General features: G+C 41.7%; 3 protein-coding genes across 5 annotated transcripts; all 3 read right to left on the minus strand.

Annotated features, from left to right (window-relative positions):
• Positions 1-4262: 4262 nt before the first annotated feature.
• On the minus strand, positions 4263-8860 carry LOC116250599 (ABC transporter G family member 9-like). The gene is made up of 4 exons (XM_031624355.1): positions 8556-8860; positions 7025-7823; positions 5767-6110; positions 4263-5389 (listed from the first exon to the last, which is right to left on the minus strand). Exons 1-4 carry the CDS (start codon positions 8637-8639, stop codon positions 4733-4735), a joined length of 1884 nt encoding a protein of 627 aa, XP_031480215.1. The 5' UTR covers positions 8640-8860; the 3' UTR covers positions 4263-4732.
• A 2717-nt stretch (positions 8861-11577) lies between these two features.
• LOC116263338 (uncharacterized) lies at positions 11578-19636 on the minus strand. Of its 3 annotated transcripts, XM_031643067.2 has the most exons (11): positions 19519-19636; positions 19012-19380; positions 17503-17605; positions 16599-16711; positions 16086-16154; positions 15470-15585; positions 14479-14533; positions 14273-14393; positions 13103-13150; positions 12878-12972; positions 11578-12786 (listed from the first exon to the last, which is right to left on the minus strand). In XM_031643067.2, exons 4-11 carry the CDS (start codon positions 16701-16703, stop codon positions 12685-12687), a joined length of 711 nt encoding a protein of 236 aa, XP_031498927.1. In that variant the 5' UTR covers positions 16704-16711; positions 17503-17605; positions 19012-19380; positions 19519-19636; the 3' UTR covers positions 11578-12684. The 3 variants fall into 3 exon arrangements, with proteins under 3 accessions (XP_031498927.1, XP_031498903.1, XP_031498921.1); XM_031643043.2 differs by lacking the exons at positions 19012-19380; positions 19519-19636 and adding an exon at positions 18499-18618; XM_031643061.2 differs by lacking the exons at positions 19012-19380; positions 19519-19636 and adding an exon at positions 18166-18342.
• Positions 19637-20515: 879 nt separating this feature from the next.
• On the minus strand, positions 20516-21820 carry LOC116245751 (protein EPIDERMAL PATTERNING FACTOR 1). Its single transcript, XM_031617283.2, has 2 exons — positions 21518-21820; positions 20516-21076 (listed from the first exon to the last, which is right to left on the minus strand). The coding sequence occupies exons 1-2, from the start codon at positions 21627-21629 to the stop codon at positions 20781-20783; spliced, it is 408 nt and encodes a 135-aa protein (XP_031473143.1). The 5' UTR covers positions 21630-21820; the 3' UTR covers positions 20516-20780.
• Between the last annotated feature and the right edge of the window lie 2356 nt (positions 21821-24176).

A 24176-nucleotide genomic window follows, 5' to 3' on the forward strand; every position in this document is an offset into this window, starting at 1 on the left:
GCCCTTTGAAATAAAATGAAGAGAGCAAGAGGAAATTAAGCCGCATGAGGTTCTCATCTTTATCATCAACAATATATATATATATATAGAGGAAATTTTTTATATGTCGGATGCTCAATGTTGCTAGATGGTAGAAAAATTTATGCGCTGACGGTGTCTGCGAACCATCCTCCTGAAAGTTGCAAGAACACGCGGGATGGCACCTTAATTAATTACGGTAACTTCTCTTTGCCGTTGTTCTAACGTCCCTCTCTTAGAAATTCATATTTTTAGGCATTTTTTGTTCTATGATTTTTTAAGCACTTTTTGACAAATCTAATAATAAAAACGATTGTGACTTGTCCAATAAATTAACAAAAATGAAATCGATTATACAAATCAAAATTTTATGAAAGGAATTTATAAGACCTTTGGTCTTGAAATTCTTAAAAATTTTTGTCCTCTATGCTGAGTTCTAGGGGTTTGTTTCTTCTTATAATTTCGATTGTTTCTGCTTATTCTCTCATTATCTAGTTGGATTTGTGAAAATTAGTTCAAAAATAATTGAAACAACCATGCAATGGCTATGTAAATATACAGAAGGCGGAATTAATGAACTTTTATATATGTTTTCTAATCATTTTGATTGACAGGTTGGAATGTTTTCGGACGTGCTACCTTGCAAACGATTATCAATTAGTTGATAATTTAGATGCGACACAGGCAACGCACATATCCCTCACATTTACTTATTCTACAAGTTTTATGAACCTTACATATATATCAATAGGTTGGAGTGTGTCACCTGGCCAATATCTACTGTCTAAATGCGTAGTTTAGTATTTTAAGCATTGGTGATTGGTAGATCTCACGGTACAAAGTGTTCGAAATTGTAGTAATAAAGTTCAATAAGAAAACAATGCATGACCATTAAAATTTTAGTAGTGCCGATGCGCCCACTCCCAATTTGGCCTTGATACACGAGGAAACTAAGAAAAACTGGAAATTAAGGAGCTCGTACTTAACTTCTATCCTTGTTCCACGCAGCTCGTTTTTCTTCTCCGTTCTTTCTGCTGAAGAACAAGGAGAAAAGAAGATTAAATACCAAATTATGGAGTATTGATAGTGGCTTTTATATAAAATTAAGCTTAATGTAGGCACTGACCTGAAGTTGTCACCACCGATCTCGATCATTCACCGTCATGTCCCCTGCCATGTAGGCGGAAAGCAGATCCATTCCAATTTTTTGTTGTAGGAGCCAAATTATAGTTTCAAATTTTTAATAAGAGCCAAAATATAATTTTTCTAAATTATATATATATATATATATTAAATTATAAGTTTCAAAATTTTGAAATAAATTTCCGATTTTTAAAAAAATTAGAGAGGGCCCCTGCTGATCGTCGCTTTGTTCGCCTACCTTGATTACCTGCACCGGTGCTCCACATGCTATCATGGCTGTATGCTATATAAGCGCCTTGAGGGGGCAATCTTGTCTGTCCGATCTAATGCAGATCGGATGGCACGCTGGATCCTAGCAATTCTAATGAAGATCAAGTCACGGCAGATTGACGTTATATATATATATATATATATTGGAAATTCAAATCCCATATTGAAATTGAGTCTTTGATTGGGTGAGTCAGATAAAAGCTGGGTATATAGATCCAAACTAAGTTCAAACCATTTATGTCCACACTGTGTGTCGGCGCGGGTGTGTTTGAGAGAGTGAGGGAGAAGCGACCAAATGGTACTGGGTCTCTTATTTCATTGTACTGGATTTTGCTCTTGGCCAAAAACAGGATTTTCTTTTTAGGGGTCGAAACTGCATAGGAATGGCTGAATAAAATTTGTGAAGTTTTTTCATAGATGTCAAAGTGTTTTCTATTTTTTTTTTTTTTTTACAAAGGTGAAATCAAGGTGTTTTGAAATTTTTAACAAGTAAAACTTTAATTTTCAAAAATCAGATGAGGAGGCCATGGCCCCCTTGGCTTGGCGCCTGATTCTGGGGTTTTTACCTTTCTTTCAGGCGATCTTCACATTCCCAGATGAGCGAAGGATGCCGATGAAAGAGCAAGCTTCAGGCATGTACCGCCTCTCATCCTACTTCATGGCGTACATGACGCAGATCTTCCGATGGATTTGGTTCTACCCACCATCTTCATGATCAAAACCTACTGGATGGGACGTCTCAGCCCTTCTGCATTTCGATTCTTCATCATCCTCTTCAGCATCCTCTTCTTCTTCCCCGCCGTCGAGGACCGAGGATTAATGCTCGGCGCGGTGCTCATGGACGTTAAGACTGCGTCCACTCTGAGCTTCTGTCATCATGCTCACCTTCATGTTGGCAGCAGGGTTTTATGTTCAACGAGTTCCTGCTTTCATCTCATGGATCAAGTACATCTCCGTGATCCATTACACCTACAAACTTCTTCTGGGTGCACAATACTCCCCACAGCAGACCTACGAGTGCAGTCCTGGAGTTGCTTGTCGAGTTGCAGACTTCCCCATGATCAAGGCGGTAGGCTTGGGTCGCCTGGCTGTCACTGCCGGTGTGCTTGGCCTGATGCTCGCCGGCTGGCTGTCGGCTCACATAGCTTACTTGGCCTTGATCTGGATTGGCAAAAAACAACGAAGATGAGCCAGAAGTAGGTGCTACACTAGAACCAGGCACAACTCATTCAACTACACAAGCATGTGCGAAAAGACAGAAAAGAGAACAGAAGATGTTGTTAAGGGACTCAGATTGCCGATTGTTTCGTTCTTATCTAATCTTGAGAAAGATGGCACACCTCTTGATGAAAAATTAAAACCCGGGTGACATAGAACGGTTCATTTGGCATTACAAAATGCAACTACTATGCTTGCTAGGGTGAGCCCCAGATGCAGTCATAAGGCTTACAGTTCTTCATCAAGGTGACGGATCATCTTCTTGGACTCATAATAGGACCCCCATTCTGTGTACCTTTTTTTACTTAGGCCACCTTTAGTTATAAATTGGTGTAAAAAAGAACAAATTTTCACCATCCCTAGACGACTGCATTTCAGCCAATCAATAGGGTTATTGAAATTGTTCTTCAATATTCGTGCCTTGTTGAAATCTTGGGAAAGAAGTCAGCCTGAAGTCCCAACTATTCTTCTTTGAGAAAGTTTAACCTCCATGAGTCAAAGAAAAAGGACACCTTCAAATGAATATTTATATGACCCCTTCTGAATCAGCGCAGGTTCAAAGTAAAGTAACAAGTGAACGTTTATGATCGTAAGATTATGACTTGTAACTTTTGAGATGTCATAGTGGCAGAGCCACAAATAAATGGGCGCACTTGCTTGCCTTCCTAACTTTCTATAATTTTCATGCATGTACATATTTATACATATTACTGCCCCCTTTCAACTGGAATTTTGCATAGAAGTGCTTCCCTTAGGGTATTGAAATTGTTCTTCAATATTTGCATTAGAAAATTTCTAGCCCCATTAGGATGCTTTTATTTATTTGTTTATACAGGCAGGATTTGCATTTAAGTAGCCAAAAGACGGTAGCACAAGCGGTTTGGTGTAGCTGATTAGACCAGCAGTTGGTAAAAGAAGCAAGTCGCTACAAGTGGGTGTACCAGAATCACAATCAGGGGCGGAGGCACATGTGGGCTTGTGTAGGCACTCAATTCAATTTATGGAGTTAGAAAAGTTTCATGTGGGCTTAGAAAAGTTTCATGTGGGCTTGTGTAGACACTCAATTCAATTTATGGAGTTAGAAAAGTTTCAGGACACTCGAAACTCGATATCCTGACCTCGAAACTCAGCACGGAATTTTGAGGTCTGACCAATCTAGACAGGCTCCAAATTTACGAGAGTGGGAATAACATATTTAAGTTTTCAGTTATGGCAACTCGTAGAACTAAAAGAAAACAAAAGTTGTTTTTGAACTGCCATTACGCATTTCCTATGCAATTGTATTGCACCATCCGTTTTCCCAGCATTCAGTGGTTACAGTTAAATGATTAAGAAATGCCTCTGATGAGAATTTCTTTTCTTTTGCCAAACTCGAGATGCATCCATGTTCTAATAGATTTAGATTATCCACATTCATATTCAGTATCAGGATCCATTTCTCAACCATTGAATAAAGTAAATGCAACCAAACATTCCTGGGTACAGAAAAACATAGAAAGCCACCTTTAACCCTCGGCGTCCGTCATTAAGATGAACGGCACTCATAAACGCCTCAAGGGTTTCAAATCCTCGTTCCCACATCGGTTTAATACAAAAAACTTTGAAGTGTTAAGAAAGGGGTCCAACTGCGACTTGTACCTGATTCGCTCTTCTTGTCCATGCTCAAAGCCCTCTTCCCGTTGAAAAAATCATGAAACTCGTTTCTTCTTAGGCCTCCAAGATCACTCCACTTTGCTGTCAATGATTTTTTACTCTTAGCTGTTTGATTTGGAGTTTTAAAGCAGTACAAAATTGAGACACATGAATATTATGGAGAAGAAGGGTGGGCATGCAGTAGTATGGAAACCAACAAACCCACAATTACATGGCACTATTAAGGATGGGGAGGCAGTAAAAAGGCTTGTCTAGTTTTTCTTCCTTTAATTACATCTCTGTTTGTCTTTTCTCTAAAATTATTAGATAATAAAGGATCAATCGGCAACCTGAGTCCCTTACCAACAACTGCCTCTTCTTCTCTCTTTTTGCACCTGCTTATCTGGTTGAACGAGTCGTGTCTGGTTCTAGGCTTGCACCCACGTCTGGCTCATCTTGGTGCCTTGCCGATCCGCATCAAGGCTAAGTAAGCTACAAGCCGGTAGCCGACGAGCATCAGGCCGAGCACGCCGGCGGTGACAGCCAGGCGATCCAAGCCTACCGCCTTGATCATGGGGAAGTCTGCAACTCGACAAGCAACTCCAGGACTGCACTCGTAGGTCTGCTGTGGGGAGTATTGTGCACCCAGAAGAAGTTTGTAGGTGTAATGGATCACGGAGATGTACTTGATCCATGAGATGAAAGCAGGAACTCGTTGAACATAAAACCCTGCTGCCAACATGAAGGTGAGCATGATGACAGAAGCGAGAGTGGACGCAGTCTTAACGTCCATGAGCACTGCCCCGAGCATTAGCCCTAGGCCCTCGACGACGAGGACGGAGAAGAGGATGCTGAAAAGGGTGATGAAGAATCGGAATGCAGAAGGGTTGAGACCTCCCATCCAGTAGGTTATGATCATGAAGATGGTGGGTAGAACCAATTCCATCGGAAGATCTGCCGTCATGTACGCCGTGAAGTAGGATGAGAGGCGGTACATGCCTGAAGCTCGCTCTTTCATCAGCATCCTTCGCTCATCTGGGAATGTGAAGATCGCCTGGAAGAGAGGGTAGAAGCCCCAGAAGCCAGTGCAGAAGAACAAGAGACCCACCTACTAATCACAAGCAGGATCAGAAGCAAAGAACATTGGAATGATCAATTAACAAACACCGTCACAATGAAAATCTTCTATATACACATGCTGAAAATCTGAAGATTTTTAGAACTTTAAGCTGCAGAAGAAGTGTTTGGGCTTGACAATGAATCTGCTAAGCCGACACACACCGGCAGATTCTGTGGAGTTGCACTAATTTGGTAATGAACATTCAGCCTCGGAAACATTGCTAAAAATGAAACACGGCAATGAGGAATTGATTTCTGCTTAGGAAGTTTTACGAGGTGGAAGCAAATTCGTGAAGGTTGATGCCACCAGCGATCAGATTAACAAGAATGATGGCCATACGTTCAGAACTTGCGTCTTGGCAGTACCTGATCCTGTAACTGAGATGTGTCGGAGCGCCACCACAGAAGGCCAGATAGAAGCGCCACCATCAAAACCTGGAAAACTCTAAGGCCAGAAAAAGATTCGTGCCTCCTCTCCTTCAAAGCTCGCCTGAGAAGAATCGTGAATTGCTGCCACCATGTGGTCTGAAACTGCTTCTCGTCACCTGAATTCTGCTTCTTCTCTTTCTTCCGTCCCCCATTTTCATTTTCCATAGCCTCGATTTCTCCTCGTGCCTCCTCTCTGACGCATGGCTCCAACTGCTCGATATACGCCGCCACCAAGGCCTGCTTCGTGGCCCTCTGGTCCATTGACTCGTCCGTGCTGATGCCTGAGCACATGCAAAGTCATTCAAGGCCACAAACAATAAGAAGGTTAATTCCATAAGAAAGCAAAAACCCCACTGATTGATCGACCAAAGCTGCAGCACCATTACCAAAAACCAGTGTGTTGGAAAGCCAATTGGGTTGTGCTTGCAACCTCCACTTAGCTTTTGGGAGGAACATTTTACCAGCCATGGTAAAAGTTATTTCGCACGAAAATGCTTTTCTAGGAAATCCATTTGCTTATGGTAGGAGGGGTCATTGCTTGTATAAGGAAACATAATTTTAAAATTTAATGAGAGGATCTTACCGACTATTTTCAGAACAAAAAAAAAAAAAAGTGTCATGCTAAACCATGAAAAGTAGACCTATAATTTCTTCATAGGGTCAGCTCATGGCTAGCTCTGTTCACCTATTAAATAGTCCAACAAGGGCTCGTAAGCAATGTTCAGCTTGTTCATCACATGCAGATGACACCAGCATATGTACAAACGTAATCAGTACCCATTCAACTCATATAAGCTCACATGAATTCCATACAAATATAAGTTAATATATTATGCGTATAGGTGTGAACGTAAGTATGGTACAAAACTTTAACAAATGTTTTCAAAGATTCTTTTAGAAGATGAGCCTGATCGTGCCCAAGGCTTGTTCACATGCAAGGTTTTTGCCCTTAATTTGATGAACAAACCAAACATGATCGTTCTGTTTTATTCAGTTCATTTGCCAAACCTACTTTCTAATATGGAAGAGTTACTTGTCTACAAAAACTGAAATCGTTTCAGAATTAAATTATGTCACCGCAAAGGCTAGCCATGTTCCAGATTTATGACTGCTATGTACAAAGTGAAGCCTAGGCCAATAACGGCTAATCTGCACGAGAACCTTGCTGGAGAACCAAAATAGAAACCTATCTTACCGTTAGCAAGATCAAGCAAGAAATCAGCAGGGTTCATGGCAAGAGTTGGTGAGTGGCCAATGCTGGAGAAGTAGTCCAGAGCGCCGGAGGCCTGCCCAAAGTAGAAAGGGTGCCCATCGGACAACAGCAGGACCTTGTTGAAGAGATAGTAGAGCCTGCTGGAGGGCTGGTGTATAGTCATGACAATGGTCCGACCCCCTTTCGCTAGGCCCGCAAGGGTGGAAACAAGCCTTTGAGCCGTGGTCGAGTCAAGCCCCGAGGTGGGCTCGTCCAGCAGGAGCAAGCTAGGGTTGATCAGCATCTCTTGGCCCACACTAACCCTCTTCCGCTCCCCACCAGACACTCCCCTGAGGAAGTTTCCCCCTATGACGCTGTTCCGGCAGCCGGCGAGGCCGAGCTCCGCTATTACAGCTTCGGCCTGGCTCGCCTTCTCCTGTGCTGTCATAATGTTGGGTAGGCGTAGCTGCGCGGTGAAGACGAGGGTCTCAGTCACAGTCAGATGGGGGTGCAGCACGTCGTCCTGCGTCACGAAGCCCATGTTCCTCTTGACCGAGTTGCAGAATGGTATGCCGTTGTAGGTGACGCTGCCGGCGAGCCTCCCTCCGAGCCTACCTCCCAACGCAGTCAAAAGGGTCGTCTTGCCGCTGCCCGACGGACCTAACATAGCGAGGATCTCGCCGGGCTTAACCGCGCCGGAGACGCCCTTGAGGATGGTCCTGTCTGTCGCCTTCTCCGAGCCAAGTAGACCAAAACATCGCTTCTCTGTCTGGGTCTTGATCTTGTATACCACGTTCTCAAACTGCAAAATCGTGATGACACAAACGGGATCAGGAACAAGTAAGATGAAAAGCCTACCATTGAAAATTGTCGTCGACTTAATGTGGGCTTCGGGAATCTAAACACCAACAAGATCACGGAGAAAAAGAGAGAGAAGAATTCTTTCCATTCATGGCGAACGAAAAAGGAGAAAAGAAAAAGTAAAACCAGAAACGGGTTTGAATTTTTCCTTCAAGAGCCGAGACAAGAAAGACCATCGCCGCCGACTATGCACGCGAACACACACCGGCTGTTCCCTTCAAGACAAAAGACGACTGACTCTACATTGGCAGGTTTTGATTGGTAGAGCTCTAATCGCCTCCATCCCCCACGAAAGGGAAGTTCAAGAACGACACCAAGGCTCAATCTGGGTTCGACCTTTGCAACACGGGGTTCGAACCTGAGCCTTTACAAGGGGGCCTAGAGATGAGCCATAACAGTACCATCAAGATGAATAACAAGAAAAAAGAAGAGAACCCATCGTCTGAACATGGCGTTCTCGAGTGCATGCCATGAGAAGAACAAAAGGCATCGCTAACGCATTCCCTACTGCATGCGATGGAAAGAAACGAAAACGGAAATGCTGTCAAGAAGGCGAAGAGACATCAAGAATCCCATCGTCGCTTGATGCATTTTGCGCTAGATAAGAACGCCCTTGTTTGATCGGCGTCATCTTTATGTATTTCTACGTCCATATATACAAGGAAGCACATACCCTGAGAGTAACGGGGCGGGGGATCTGCCCGAGAAGGGAACGAGGGCCGGACTCGGCTCGCGTCTCCTGGTCGCGCACGTCCATCTCAGGCCCTCCCCTGCAAAAGAGATGGAGGTAACGGAAGGGACTATAGAAGCAGAGGGCTTAGTTCTCCCTATGTCAAGAGAGAAACAGAGGGACTGTTGAAGTGAGATGAAAGAAGGGGAAAGCTGGGAATGGCCACGCTTCTTGAGGCCGCGTGAAAGAGGAGGAAAGCTAGGGAGAAAAGAAAGGGTGGTGGCAGTTTTAGCGTGGAAGGAGCCTGGCCTGGCTCTCTCAATCTCTGTGATACCGCATTTAAAGGGGAGGAAGCCTAATTCGGCATGTTTGCTGGGGGGTGCAAAGAGCCCGTTCTGTTAGGCCCGCCTCCCAAGCCTTTAAGATCTTGAACAGATTCATCTAGGTGACCCTCAAGCAAGAGAATCATGGGCAGTAAATTTCTAGATATTCTCCTCTTCCTAAAAAGGGAAAAAGCAGCTTGCCCTTGCCCTGCTGGTAGAAACTTCAAGTCACCTTTCGTTGCGCTGCCTCCTGCAAAAGCTTCAGCAGCCATCAAATATCCCTTTCGGCCTGTAGCCTCGGCTCAAGTGGGGATGTTGCCTGTTGGGCTGCACCTAATAGGCCGGCTCAAGTGGTTGCTAGTTCAAGTCTTAACAGCGCCTGATAGCCTGAGATAGTTTAAGTAGAAGATCAAGAAAGGAAGGCCTCGATCCCCTTGCCTGGGCTTGGTGTGGTGCCACACGCCACAATGCTAGCTGGGACTGTTGATCGAAAGTCCAAGCTTCATGTGCACTCACATTTTTATTAGTCAAGACAAGTCCTTACCTGGCAGCTAGAGATGTTCATGCAGTTTGGTGCACTTGGGCAGACATGTCTCTCGTGTTATTTGACTTCCCATGAGGTAACCAATACAGCCCTAGACCATGCAAACAAGGAGAAAGAACTCGCTTCGGCTCTTTTTTAGTAGTGGGTCGTAGTTCTTTTGTTCACCCAGAAAATCAATAAGAATGACTTTGATCCTACACCCGTTTTGGTAATAACTTCTCTTGGCATATCCTTTGCTTAGGCTCTTTTTTGAGCAGCGGATCATAATTCTTTCGTTCACAAAGAAATTGAATAATAACTTCCGTCCTACTCCCATTTTGGTAACAACTTGCCTTGGCATATCCTTTCCCAAATGCATCTTGATCGACCTAAATAGATAGACTCGACGAACTTGATTTTACGTAAATGTTTTCTTAAAGAATTTGGAAAACCAAGAAAAGCAGGAACATTCCTGCGCCATCCTGAACCAGAATATTCATATATGGATGTTGAGTTTCAATGCGAGCAATATCTACCCGGAATGTTGGTTCTGTCAAGTCCTACAGTGGATCACGTAACGTTGGAGCTCACTCAACCATGTGGTCATGGTTAGCCCAGTTTGGATCTGGGAGTCTTAGTCTGCCGCATCATTAACCCAGTGAATATGTGAACTTTTGCTTTCAGCTTCGACTGGCCTAAAAGTGGACCAGACTTGAGCGGCGGTTTGGTCCAACTTCAACCAGGTCGAGCCCTGCATGCAATTGGGTCGCATTAAAGAAGATGCTAGAGTCGAACCCAGTCAGCGACTGGTCCAGTATTTCATGAGGCATCGCCAACGGGTCGTACCTAATAATTTTTTCGATAACCAACTTGCCTATCATGTACCCAAATACGGCGCAAGAATTAACACCAACTTGCCTATCTCTCCTATTCATATTGTCTTACTTCGAGAAATCTTGTTCTTGGCCCTTGCACTTGTTCTTGCTATTCTAAGAACATTTTCCCTGTGATTTGTTGGAAGTAAACCTGCAGCACGTGGCTCCGCTTCCACCTTTTCGGAATATTGTGGCATCCATTTCTAAAGTATGTGTGCCGATCCACTTGGAGATGGCCAGCTTTAGGGAGTGGAAAATAAATGAATCAGAATAGGGTTCCGCCTAACTACTTGATGAAAAGATTCCAAAACCAATATAACCAAAAAATCTAACAAATTAATGTTAACACCGATGAGAGCATTGGTACATTTTTCCTTGGGCGCCACGGACACCTGAATACACATCACTGTTTCAAAATGAGATGTTAACGTCCACTACATAGCCGACATCATATCCAGGCGAAATGTGGGGTTGAAGAGTGGAGCGGCGCCCACATGATCGGTCATATTCAATATGACTCACTGCTTTGCCTTTAAGCTCACGACTGTCCCTTTCTTCGCCCATATACCTTGAGTGTGCTGTTCTTCAGCTTAATATATCTGATCTTTGTTGTCTTGGGGCTTTAGAACAGTCAAAAGAAATGAAGGGTTTGTACATACATTGCAAAGAATCTTATAAAGCAATTCTCTTGAATGTATTGGGCCGAGGGAACGGTGCTTCTGTCAGATCTCAAAGGAGGTGGTGGTGCCACCACGGGCTTATTCAAACCTAACTTAAATGCATATAAATATCTTTTTGGCCTTTCCTCAAGTAAAAAAATTTCACATAAAAGGGTCCCTCCTGACTGAGATCTGTGTATCGACCACAGCCATTAGTTTCACTTACGCAATCACGCATTTACGCGTATGGCTAGGCTAGGGGTAGCTATCACTTTGGCTGTTTGCTTAAACATCTAAAGCGCTACCCACTACACCAAACCCCCTGAGGCTGAACTTTTCTAGTTCTATCAACCAATTCCCGTGTGAAACCACTCCAGGAAATGCCTGGTTTCCATTTAGATTTCCAATTTTGACTACAGAGGTTCACGGCTATGTATCTAAACATGGAAACAGGCCAATGGACTAGATTTAAGAATTCAGCATCGAAGGCAAAATCCAGTCAGCCTACTTGTTTGTCATCGATGCGCCTAAACGTGTTCGGCCTGCAATTTTGATTGGCATAAAGAAAAATTTAAGGGGCCGTTTGTATGTTTGGCACCCCCACTTAACTCGGTTTTGTGAAAACATGCAGTTGTGGAAACCAGGTTCTTTTATTAAGTTTTTAAAACTTGGTTTACGTGTCGCTGTGACATGTTCAAAACCAAGTTTTAGGTTTTTATCTCCCTTTTGGAAAAATCAGGCTTCGTTGAAACTGGGTTCTTCTCAAACCCAATTTTTATGTTATCCAAATATTCCGAAAACACTGTCTTCGGGGCAAAACCAGGTTTTGCATCTAAACCCACCCCTACTCCCGTTTGCGACACTACCATGTACGCTTTCATGGCCTTATCTCCGCCTACCTCGCAAAAGAAAAATTTTGACCGGAAGGTAGGAATGGCGGATTAGAGAACAAATTTCACATTTCTGTTGCCTTTCTTTTACCAGCAAACTAGCCCGCGGCGATATATGCGAGAGGAATGTGGATCTGTAAGGTTATTGTTTGTTCTTCTTCATGGTTTTGGTGATTGGCGGTGGTGGCGTCAATGGGGCTGGGCCTGGAAATAGCGATGGCGGCAATCGGCTTATGGGCTGTCTTCGTGAGGCCGCGGCTGGTAAGATTTGCTGGCGAAATGGTGGACGTTTGGTGGGACGCACTGCAGAGGACTGTGAGAAGAAGGCCTTCTACCATCTTCTCTACTTGCCTTCCATATCCAAGCTTCTTCATGTGAAGGTAATCACAGAAATTCACCTTCTCTAACAACAGAAAGTCCTGGTTTTTTTCCACATGCCCACCTGTTTTTCATAAGGTTGGGTAGTCTATTGATAAGAAATGTAGATATTTTCATATGTAAAACATAGTAGAAGAAAAGCCATCAGCTAACATCTACGTGAATGATCTTCCATCCGGTGGATCTTTGAGTTTCCTTTTTCTGTTTTTAATTCTGATATGACACTCTGCATGAGCTCGCTTCTGCATTGGCGAACGTACATGCTGTATACAGTCTCAACTTTCAAGCAATCAACTACTGGTTCATGCCTCTTGCTTTTGTTCTCTTTCAGTTATGAGTTTTTTTGTTTTTTTTTTTCCCTTAATCCTAAGCCAAAATAAGGAGGATGAAAAGTTTAGCCATTGTACAATTTTTTATCTATGTGAGGTTGATGGTCAAATAAAATCTTTGTCTGACTTTACAGTTGTATTTGATACAAAAAGCTTTACTGGTCCAATAGGTTGTGGGCTGGCAAATCCCGAATTCGATGTACATCTTCTAGTGATAGTTCCCTCTCTATTTGAATCCGTGTGGTTTGCAGAACCTCCTGAAAGGGCAGAGAACAGATTATCATCTTTCCCTGTCAGATAGGAAACGCGCAGAAATACACACAAAGGGAAAAAGCATATTGGTCATACATTGAATTCCATGTATGATGCACGCATAGCAAGCCACTGGGCGTCCATCATCACAAAAGATATGCAATACAGCACATCGAATGCATCTTCATCCTCTGTAAATTCAAAAATAAATTTTCACAAGGCAACATTAGGAAGCGAATGCTAACTTTACTAAAACGAAACCTGAAAGTGAGGTGAAGCAACTTCAAGACATCAACCAACAAGAAAGAATTGAAATTTCACCTGACAAGATCCTCACAAAGTTCATTCCAGGTATAGATCGTGGTCTTTCTGTATAAAGGAAACAAAGGAACATGTCAGGTAGAAATACCTTTTTCCAGGGTGTTCAGTTTTACCAATTCCATCCAGTACAGCAAGTTCAAAGAGTAGACAAAAAAGGATTAACTTCTTGAAGGCTACAATCAGTTTCGAACTATATATATAGTCAAAAAGTTTTTTCCATGCTAACTAGGATTAGCGATCACCATTGAAAGTAAACCATGCTTCCAGGTAAGCAGAAAACTACTTTATGAAGCACTTGATGCAGGCCTGATGGATCTATGTCAATTTATGCAAGGTTTAGCATTAGCACTAGCACAAGGTTCGTTCTGAAGACACACTTATGGTCTGTTATATGGTGGAGTTTATTTTAGTGGGAAAACAACACACTTATGGTCTGTATATGGTGGAGTTGCTTTTAGTGCGAAAACAACAGAGAGGCGATGCAATATTTAGACCACCCTTCGGCATACAGTCTCAAAGAATCTACAGATTGGAATCCACGCTGTTCCAGAAGCATGCGTGATATATACAATGGGCCGTATCGTGCTTTTTCCAACATCAGAAATTGTCAGTTCATCTCTTTACCTTTCTCTGTCTAAAATCCACTAGATTTGGTATAGGCAATAAATCTTGATGCAACCACAAACATGAGAAAAGATGACTTAAAACTGCATGATTTTCCCCACTGGAAAACCTGGTGATCCTAACTAGATGTCCTGAGTCAAAGTAGATTGATTCTAAAATTTCTGAATGTCCTCAGACTTGAAATAATTTCCTTCTGGTTCCCTGGGATTATAAGAATGCTTCATGAGGTACACCAAGCATGAACTACCAGTCATAAGTCTTCATTTGAATATTTTTTTACATGTGAAAAAACCACAACACCGCCTACCACATCACTAACCAGATAGCAAATCGAGCATCTTTATTAGCATAATTAACTAAGTGTCCTGAATGGAAGTAGATCAATTTGAAAGTTTCTGAGTGTCCTCAGACTTAAGAAAATCATTCCCTCGTTCCCTGAGATTATTGTGTTGCTCCATGCATCACTTATGCATCACTTATTTTTTTGCACATGAAGTTAGAAATTTATAGAAATCATACCACAACATTGCCTACCACATCACTAACCAGATAGCAGATCGAGCATCTTTATTAGCATAAATGAAACATTGATCCCAGCAACAGCAAATGGATATTCCCACATAGCTCTCGTTCCTCCCCTTTTACAGAGTAACCTTTGAAAAGATTCCTTCATCCGAAAAGAAGTGAAGTAAATTCAGATGCAACTTGACAAATGAAAAATCAAGGAGTTGCATGAGTTAGCTCTTGCTTACTGGATAGTTTCTAGCAAAAAATAGCAGATTCTCGAGAGCAGTGAACCCACAACCCCTGCACAAGAATCATACTATGTTGGTCAGAGCGCGTGAATTTCAACTTTGCATGTGATAATGAAATGAAATCCATGATAATAGTTGAAACCAAAAGTAAATGCAATTTAAGCTCACGAAGGTTGCAGTTATAAGGGGGACATGTAAACAAAAGACATGACAATTGAGGTCACACTCAAAATCATTGAAAGCATAAAAGAGAGGAAACGTGCTAAATTGTAAATTCATAAGCCCATCCATGGGTTTGCTTCAGCCATTGATTTTCGAAAGACGTTTTGTTGGCTTCAATATGATAACAGCATCCAAATGTAGAAATTAAAACATAGATTGATTAATAGCACCCATGTCTGGTGTGATAGAATGTTCCCTTATTGCAGATGATACACACCTAAAGTGCATCATCCTTTAAGATCTCCCATGACACATTTTAGGTAGAAACTAGCATATGTATTTGGGGCTAGTAAATAGGACTTCTGTCCATGATTTGGCATGGACTTGGCTTGAAAAGGGATTGCTTGAACTTTGAACTGACAAAAGTCTTGGCTAGTGAATATGAAAAACAGGTAGTTTGCTTGATTCTGCCCGAAGTCCCTTAACTAGTGTGAGATATCTATCATATATGGTATCCTACAGTATAAACATTGACATATTCAGTTTGCAAATAAAATCCATTGCTTAAGAACCTTGAAAATCAAAATAATATATGCCCAGTTGGCTTGAACAGGCTTCATGTCTTTGCTTTTCTACAATGATAAAATTTAAAGCCAGATCTAACTCTGACCATCTAGACCTCAGCTTGACTTAATAATGCCACGACAGCACAAAACGAGTATATGAAAAGCTAAAAGGGCTCACGACCAAATGTGTAAGCTCTTTCCTATGGTAAAGATGAAGACTAACGGTTTATCTAATGAGGACAAAAAGGGTGTAGCTTCACCTGAAGTCAGTGGCTGGATTTGGGCCTTGCCATCCCATTTCTTTCCATTGTTCAGAGATCAGGCCACTAAGATCAGTATCAGGAAATGCAGCATCCCACAGGGCTTTAAGGGCTTCCTGCCAGTTAAGGGTCCAAGTCATTGATATGCACAAGCACCATCCAACACTAAACAACATTATCCAGGGAAACGTAAAAAAGTAATAAGCAGAAAAAGCCCTTTACAGAAAGATAAAACTAAAACACCAGAGACAGATGTACTTATGAGGTATCTAGGGATCCATAAATATCTTTATCATCTTAATAGCATCGAATAGACAAATACTTGATTATCAGTATCAAAATTCCAAGTTAGGCCATTGCCGATACAGGGACTTCTTGTGTTTTAGATTATTCTATGAAATTTTGATTGGATTCCTAGATAAACAGCTAAATCCTTCTATTGGAATGAACTTCCTTCAGCCCTCAGGGTTGTCTATGGCCTTAAGACATCCCAAAAAAAAAAAAAAAGACAAGCCACTGGGTTTCTAGATTTTGTATAGCATGGATTTCCTAGAAAACAGCAAGTTCAGGCTGTTATAGACAGGCAAAAGGAGAAAAGAAGGTAAGCAAAATTTACTTGATGATCACGACACGTCTCATCATATGGTACTTCTAATCGTTGTTGAAGCTTTTGCAATCTTTCTTCCTGTCAGGAACCAACGTATATTGAGTTTGAAATTGATAAATAAAGAAAGAAGAGATGGCAGCAAGTCAACCCAATGCAAGCATACTTCACGAAACTCTACTTGTGAATTTTAAGTATAATTCATCTGAGAGAAAAAGATACAAGTATCAGAGGAACAATGCTTTATTCAACTGATACAGGGTACCTCCATAGAACTGTTCATGGAGGAAAAGGACCAGCAAATGCAGTATAGTTAGGCATCGTTAGCTGACAGTATCAATCAGTCCAAGTTGCATTAGCAGAGATTTGCCTCTAATTTCTTCTTACTCATTAATATTGCCATATAGCTTATTAAACAATATGCATACATCAGGTAAGACAAATGTATCAAATTAGAAGCAAAGAGAAACAAACTCAAAGAAAGAAAGAAATAAAAATTAGAAGAAAAGAAAAGTTCACATCTACCTGAAGAGGAGTCAATGTAAAATCTATATTTTTTCCACTGCTTCCATGGCGCTTATTGCCGGAACGGTAGAAGAGTCCAGTAATCCATGATCGTGGCCCAACCATAGCATTAGCTGCAAGGAGAACTGCGCATATGACTACAGGAGATGCAAATTTTCAAATGTCCCTTCAAGAAGAGAAAGTTGATACTTGAGCAACTTCAGAAGGTAATGTCAGAGATGAACAATCGGTCGACTTCTGGGAATCAATCTCTAGATATTGTTTGTAACATTCCATTACAGCAAGTTCTTCTCAGTTCAAACTGAGGAATATTTCCTGTTAAATTTCATAGCCGGCTTTCCTACAAAAGAAGCTTTGATTTACTTATCATTCACTAGCTCGTCCTCTTAAAGCATGAATCATGATTCACATGGTCAATGAACGGGCATAACGGACTATCTACAGTAGAGAAACTTTACAAACACAATGCATGTATAGATACGAAGGACATGGTTTCAATATAAATCCCCTTCCTTAACCCCCTTTTGCAAGAGAAACTGTCTTTATTTTCCAACAAACTGTCTATACTCGTTTATAAGAACTTAATCCATCATCTGGGCAAATGTTGTCGCATACCAGGACAGGTCAAGTCAAAATTTTCATATAATTTTTTTTCCTCAACATCAATATTACCAAGATCAGCATCATCAAATTCAGATCATGTAGAGATAAGACGTATTTTCCACGGCAGCGTTCTGTCTCATGGAACTTCAATAAATTTCACAGCTATGATGTGAAAAACTATGAAACGTAATTGCCTTCATGTGCTTGGCTGAGGCGTTCTTTACAGAACAATCTGTAGTCCATGACAGAAGAAAATTGCAAGCAAAGAAAGACATCAAGAGGAAGAAAGCAGAAAACTCACCAACACATTGAGCTGACTGAGATATTACGTGAGAAAAATTATGTGCCCATGCAAGCTCCTCGCACCTACCCCTTCTCTTCCAATATAATTCATCCTCATCAACCTACTTCGTCAATAAGGATTAAGCAGTCAAAACTATATTCCCCATGTACGAAGTGAAAGAAAGACAACGAACACCACAGTTGGACTTCAAGATAAGACTCGACCATTAATGGCCAAATGGAAGTTCAGAAAGCATAACCATTGGCTATTATATTATTTTAAAACTGCGACCACGTAAACTAAAGAAACCCAACCCACCAAGAAGGAAGGAAATAAAATTTCGCTTTGCATTACATTTAGGCATCCAACCAAGTAATCAAAGTCGCTCTTCATAAACAAGTACAACCATGTTCTTGTGATTCTAAATCTGTTCTCAAGACCCCGCCTAGATGAAGCAAAAACCAAAATTGTTCTGATTTCTTTCCGCTTCTGGTGAAGTCCACATACATAAGAAAAAAACAGTGTGCCAGTATCTATCGTTAGAAGTCATTTAGGAAAAAAATACTCCCCGCTTCTATTTTTGCTCCTAAGACGTCAACTGGGAAATTTGCACATGGGCTTGAACTTTGAAAAATTATAGTGGCAAACCAACAAAGGAAAAGGAGAAAACAGAGAGCTGACCCCTATCAGGGATGAACATGAAGGAATGTACTTTCTACGTCTAATCCTCATCTCAAGACACCTATGGAACGTCTCTCAGGTAAGTCTCGACTTCCTACTTAACAAAGAAGTAGGGCAGAGACGGTCTCAAGGAGACTGATAGCCAACGATGCAAACTTATACCCGTTGGCACCTCATTTTTCCAAATCAACAGGGAGGAAAGCAGAATAATCATGTAAAGCAAGAAAGGAGAGCCTATTTATCGGTGACAGAATTATGACATAGAATGCAGGTCCAAAGAAAAGATCCCACGCACATACACATGGAGACAACTTTAAGCCCGACACTACTTACAAAATTTTTCAAAATGAGCTGCAAAAGGAAATGTAGCAGAGGGGAAAAGCGTAGCCTTTTTCCTCCAAGCACCATAGACAAGACAACACATCTCATCGACCTGCATCTTTTTAAACTGAGATATTGGCCCTCTATCTTTTTTTCTCTATCTATCTCTCTCCCTCTCTCTCTCTCTCTCTCTCTCTCTCTACATATATGTGCATTTGGATGGAATTCAATCTGCAAAAACACATTTGAGTTGATTTAAGCAATTGAAATAAGCTGCCTAATACTAATACATATATTAACAAATAAATACGTGCAACTATGTAAACCAACATGGGATCTCAGAAAAATGAGTTTCAACCAGTATACGGAGACAAAGAGATGGAATGACAGTGTACCCGATTTGCACATTGCACGTCCAAATAAAACCAATGGGGAGAAAGTAAAACTTTAGCCGCAAGCAGATGGATTAACAATACAACAAACGTCAATCCAAAGAAAGTTTATTTGAGAGAGAGAGAGAGAGACCTGAAAAGTAACGAAAGTGGATCGACGGAAGAAAAAATCAGCGCAATGATTACGTTTTTAAGTCCTAGACAGGCATCCTCATTTGCCTTCTGGCCTTCATCTAATCCCTCTTTCTGTAACTCCACCTCCCGGCGATGGAGGGTGGTGGTGGTGGTGGTGGCGGTGACTCTCAGAGGATGACGACGAGGAGGATGGTGGCGACGGGCTGGATGGCCGGGGACGAGGGGTTGGGTGATTGAAACAACGTGTGGATCCATCAGCAAAGGAATCCCGAATGTCGCGGAGGGACGCGAGATTGGCCCGCTCCTCGCTCATGACAATTCATAGATATTAGCTGGTGCATTCCTAACGAGCCAGGGCCAAGAATAACTGCACATTACCAGATATTGTTTTCTTGACAAAGGCACAGAAGAAGAATCTTTGATTTCCAGTCAGCATGCTATTAGCCTTTCCCTGTTTCTTCAAAAAATAACCAAAAGCAATTTGCTAAAAGGGAAAACAAATTACCAGATACATCACTGCCCAAGTCAATATACATTGTTTAGCCTTTGAACTTGTCCAGCACTAGCTAATGAATGACAGAACATTGGACTTTTCTTTTCGCTTAAAAAATTTTAAGTCTAACCGAGGCCAAGTTCTTGTCCTGAGCACCGACAATATTAGTTTGCATTACAGAAACCTAACAGAAATGCATTAACAAAGATTGATGTTTCTTTGAAATTATGAAAACCCTTCAAAGACCAAACCACTTTAATGAGAATTGGGATAAACATCAATATATTCAAAATTATAACAATTTCATGTTCTGGTTATTTTGAAGCCGTTACAGCTAGGCATCTTGAAGGGACATGCCTCACATTTGCCTCTTTCCATTACAAAAGCATCGAATCCAAATTAGTAAATCCAACGGCATGAACTGTCCTGGTTAAATATAAAGCAAATCAATGGGCTAATAGGTTTACCGTTCAATTAATTCTCCGTTATAGTTGTTAACCTTTTCACCATCTGATTATTTCAAACCTTTGGTTATACCCGAGTTTGGCAGGGTCATATTCGGGTTCTGAATTTTGATCTGTAAGCAAAATCGATCCAAAATCCATCCGAAATATGTATTTACAAACGGAAGACAGATGTTGGATGATTTGAAACATCTCTCGACCTGTCGAAATATGTTGCTAAAATACCATGTTTTCTCCTTCATCTATTGGTCTCCATCTAACCATTCTAAAGCAAGTTTTGGTACCTGGAAAAAGGTGTTGGTAACCTCATTTTAGTGCTGATTATGACGAGCCCCGAGTTTCTTCTTTCTCATGAGAATAACTTTTTAACAATATTTTTTTGCTTTTTAAGGAAAATAAATTGGCAGGCCTCAAGGGCAGGGGAAGTCTCATCCAGTTCTGCAATTTGAGCAGGCAGTCTCTCAACCCAAGTGGAGTTTCATTTGTATTAATCCAAACAGGCTGATTCTCTCGAAAACTTAGCTAAGCAGCAAAACAATGGGGAGTAACAAAACGGAACATATTTCTCATTCTCATCGAGTCCTATCAGTCTGTTACATGTCAAAAAGGGGGTTAAGTCCTGATAAGTAATTAACTGTGTACAGTAAAATAGGTTAAAAAGGACCAACTCATGATGCCCAGTAAAAGACCAAGGGTGAAAGTCCTTGGGGAGGGAAGATGGTGGACCTGGCCACCTCTGCTCTATGATACAGAGTCTACAGACTACAGACCAAGACACGGTTGGCTGCCATTCAAAATGTATATGTGCTCTCATGGCACAGGGTAGGACTTGCTATTACACATGCATTTGTAGGCCATGGGGCATGTCTCTGCTTCCTCGAGTGTTGCACACACAAAGCTGACCATCACCCGCCGGCATGGCGAGCAGGACCCGCATGCGTGCGAGCAATCCGGCAGGCTCGATCCGGCGACCTGGAGGGTGTCCGCTGCGGCTCTGGGTCTGCCGTGCCTCCCCTGAGTCCCCTCTGTCAAATACTCCGGTCTTAGCAGAGACAGCCTCTTAATTGCAGTTCTTGGCCGGGCAGCTAGCTGGTGATGGCTGCGATCTGTGAACAGGATCACCAAAGCATGTACGTTATAAAGAATGCACCAAGAAACATGCTTACAGACGATGACATTCACTTAGTTTGAGCTTTCTGATAAACAACTATATGGAAACCGGGTTTGGGGTGTACATGAACATGATCAAGCTGATGTACTCTGTGGAGAATACAAACGAAAATTTTTTACTTTCGGCTAAGTTTTTCATATCCCTTTGGCCTTACTGCCAAAGACACATATACAAACTAATCTCTGCTTTAACTTATGATGTCATTTGACTTGCCTCAGAAATAGAATTTCTTTCCTGCCAAAAAGCCAGGCCCCTAATTTCAAGTGGTAACTTCTGGTAGAGCGTCAAAAAAACATAACTGAGGGCCTGACGCCTTGGATTTAAGTACTGCCGAACTTCATGAGAACAGAACTTGGAAAGTGAACAGTATACTTACGTCGACGACGATGGCGGTCGATGTTCCGCGCAGCTGATGCTGATTGAAGGACGAAGAAAAGGATGAGTACAAGAATGAGGTGTTTGATGGGAAGCAGGCTCTTCGCTGCCATTGTACAAAACTAGGATCAGAAAGACAGAAGGTAGAGTATGGAAATCCGGGGACTAGTGTTGAGAGTGAGAATTTGGAAGTTGGAGTACTGTGGGAGTTGGTGGCGGAGAGGAGGGGGCAAGGAGCACCATTTAAAGGCGGTTGGAGGTGGCACATTGAAGTGGATCACAGGGTGGGCGAGGTTGGTGAGGTGGGGATCACATGAAGTACAGGAGCAGAAGTGGAGAGGTTTTTTCGGGTTTAGAGATCACAGCCACAGGGGTTGGGAGTCACCATTGCGAGTTTGAGGCTTGAGTATTTCGTATGACGTTTCATGGAAGGGAAGCAGCAGCAAGATTTGCAGCCGGCAAATGGAGTCCTGATTTACGTGAAGAACATCATCACTCGCCTGCCGTTGCGTGTGTTGGTTAATTAAAGAGGAGGAGGAAGTGATAGTGTGGTGGGGCTGGCGCAGGCCCTTTCTGCATCTTAGGAGAGCTACGCGTGATCGTTAATGGCTACAAGGTACAAAGGAATGTAATAATGTGATATCTACTATTACACCCACGCCACCGAAAGAGGATCTCTCTCTCTCTTCCCACTGCGGTCATAATGTGACTTCTTTTAATGTTCCATAACAATGCCCTCTCTCTCTCTCCCCGGGGTGACTCTCTCCATTTATCAACCCTCTTCGGTGTTTTGTATATTTCGTTCTTATATTTCTTATATTTTGTTGTTGCGGTTTTTGTTCTTATATTTAAAAGACTTTTTATCTTATGCATTCTCATTTTATCAACCCTCTCTCTCTCTTTCCTCTTTCTTACTGTTGCCCAACAGTTCTTGATCCTCGAAGGTAAAGGGAAAGGAAGTAAAGTTTCAGCTTCTCAATTGGCTAGTAAAGTTTCAGCTTCTCAATTGGCTAGTGAGGTTCTCTCCCGTTCACTCGATTCTGTTCTCAATGAAATTTTGTTCACTACCCACAAGGGCTCTCGATTAAGTTGGTGGGTTGGAACCCAACATAACATAGCTGGTCTCAGGCAGGTGGGATACATGCTAGTATCACATTGTCAGTTTGATTGACATGAACACTATGGCTTTGAGTGTGTAGGTATATGAGGGAGAATGAGACAATAAGTTAGTTGACCTATAATTAGGAGCACCAACTAAGCACGCACCGGCACACCTCTAAACCTTGGAGCAAGAGAAAAAAAGGGGTTTCTTTGGCTTCCATTAAGCTAATATATTAAACATTCTTGTAGAACTGATAGCGTCGGAGACAAGTGTGGGTGCCCAAAGTAGACCAAATAAATTACTTTATTTAGGTACTGATACCGCTATAATTTTTACTTATTCATAAACAGGAATCCCTTAAAGTTTAAACTTTAAAATTTTAGTATCTCTTCGCCAGAAATTTCTAGCTCTGCCGCTTGTTGGTCTAACATATATTCAAACTTTATATCAAATAACAAAATTGAGATGAAGCTGTATCTCTTCTAGAGGGTGGCTACGATGTCCAGCATGGCCTAAGGTGGATCCAAAATATCGGACCCCACACTGTCCCATTTTGGCGAATCCTATGGCAACGTTGATCAATGAGGTTGGATTCAGAAATAGTCTGCTATATCAAACAGAATCCAATCCATTTATGTCCCCACATCTCTCGCATGATCGGTAGAGCAGGCTTACACGCATCGAATGGTGTATATACATTTATTATTCATTTATTCCCGTGCTGCCATGTTCCCATTATTGCCATGATCTTGGGGCAGTTATTTTGTGCTTCTTCTTCACATGCATTCAATTCAACTAGCAGCAGGTGGGTGCCATCGCCATGAGTCCCGCTAGTAAACAGCATCATACTCTCACGGAAGAATCCTTATATAGCGATCTTCATCCAAGACTGCAATTCCTTCCACACGTATATGTTTTGTAGCTTTCAGAAATCGATGGATCGAGGGACATCTTAGCTCGCCAACTGCTGCTGCCATGAGCACCTTCTCCGTGATTCGCTTGCACTGGTGAAATGGTATTTAAGGTGGCACGACAGTCGAACTGGGTCTGAAAAATCCAATTTGACAAAATTTAGAGTTAATAATCTGGCCTCCCTTTGGTTATTCATGGAAAATGTTGTTTTTTATTGTCATCTAAATGCACAAATGAAATCATGTTTTAGAAACTAGTCAAGGAAACAGGTTGCCATAAGACCTTGTTTTCATATGAACTGCCAAAAATCTGATGCATGACCATCTTACTCCCTTGAAAGTTTACATTTGCATGACATTAATCTTGGTTGAGTTTTAGTTCGACGGATATGTTTTCAAACTAAACAACTTAGGTGGAGGCTCTTGGATCGGTTCTTTTTATCATACAGATGGGGTTTTGTGAAATGAAAATTTTCTGGAATTCTGAAAACATTGATTTGTTATGGTCTTCTATGTTTGTAGAATATGATTTACATCAATTTCAAAAACATTGTTGGGTTTTAACTTGCATTTACATCTGGGACTGGGATTACTTTCTCGAAAAGAAACCTTGTGAACTACAAAAATTACTACATATACTTTACATT

The sequence above is a fragment of the Nymphaea colorata genome, chromosome 1 (genome assembly GCF_008831285.2).
Source record: "Nymphaea colorata isolate Beijing-Zhang1983 chromosome 1, ASM883128v2, whole genome shotgun sequence".
In the NCBI taxonomy this organism is placed as follows: domain Eukaryota; kingdom Viridiplantae; phylum Streptophyta; class Magnoliopsida; order Nymphaeales; family Nymphaeaceae; genus Nymphaea; species Nymphaea colorata.

Coding starts and splice junctions, on each gene's coding strand:
- LOC116250599 (XM_031624355.1), bottom strand. CDS start 8,639: ATGGACGTGCGCGACCAGGAGACGCGAGCCGAGTCCGGCCCTCGTTCC. Junction 7,824..8,555: donor CCCGCCCCGTTACTCTCAGG/GTATGTGCTTCC, acceptor ACGATTTTGCAG/TTTGAGAACGTGGTATACAA. Junction 6,111..7,024: donor CTTGCTTGATCTTGCTAACG/GTAAGATAGGTT, acceptor GCATGTGCTCAG/GCATCAGCACGGACGAGTCA.
- LOC116263338 (XM_031643043.2), bottom strand. CDS start 18,594: ATGAGATGTGTTGTCTTGTCTATGGTGCTTGGAGGAAAAAGGCTACGC. Junction 14,394..14,478: donor TTTTTGCTAGAAACTATCCA/GTAAGCAAGAGC, acceptor TTTCGGATGAAG/GAATCTTTTCAAAGGTTACT. Junction 12,973..13,102: donor CTTTGTGAGGATCTTGTCAG/GTGAAATTTCAA, acceptor TTGAATTTACAG/AGGATGAAGATGCATTCGAT.
- LOC116245751 (XM_031617283.2), bottom strand. CDS start 21,629: ATGGCAGCGAAGAGCCTGCTTCCCATCAAACACCTCATTCTTGTACTC. Junction 21,077..21,517: donor CGACCGCCATCGTCGTCGAC/GTAAGTATACTG, acceptor TCCTGTTCACAG/ATCGCAGCCATCACCAGCTA.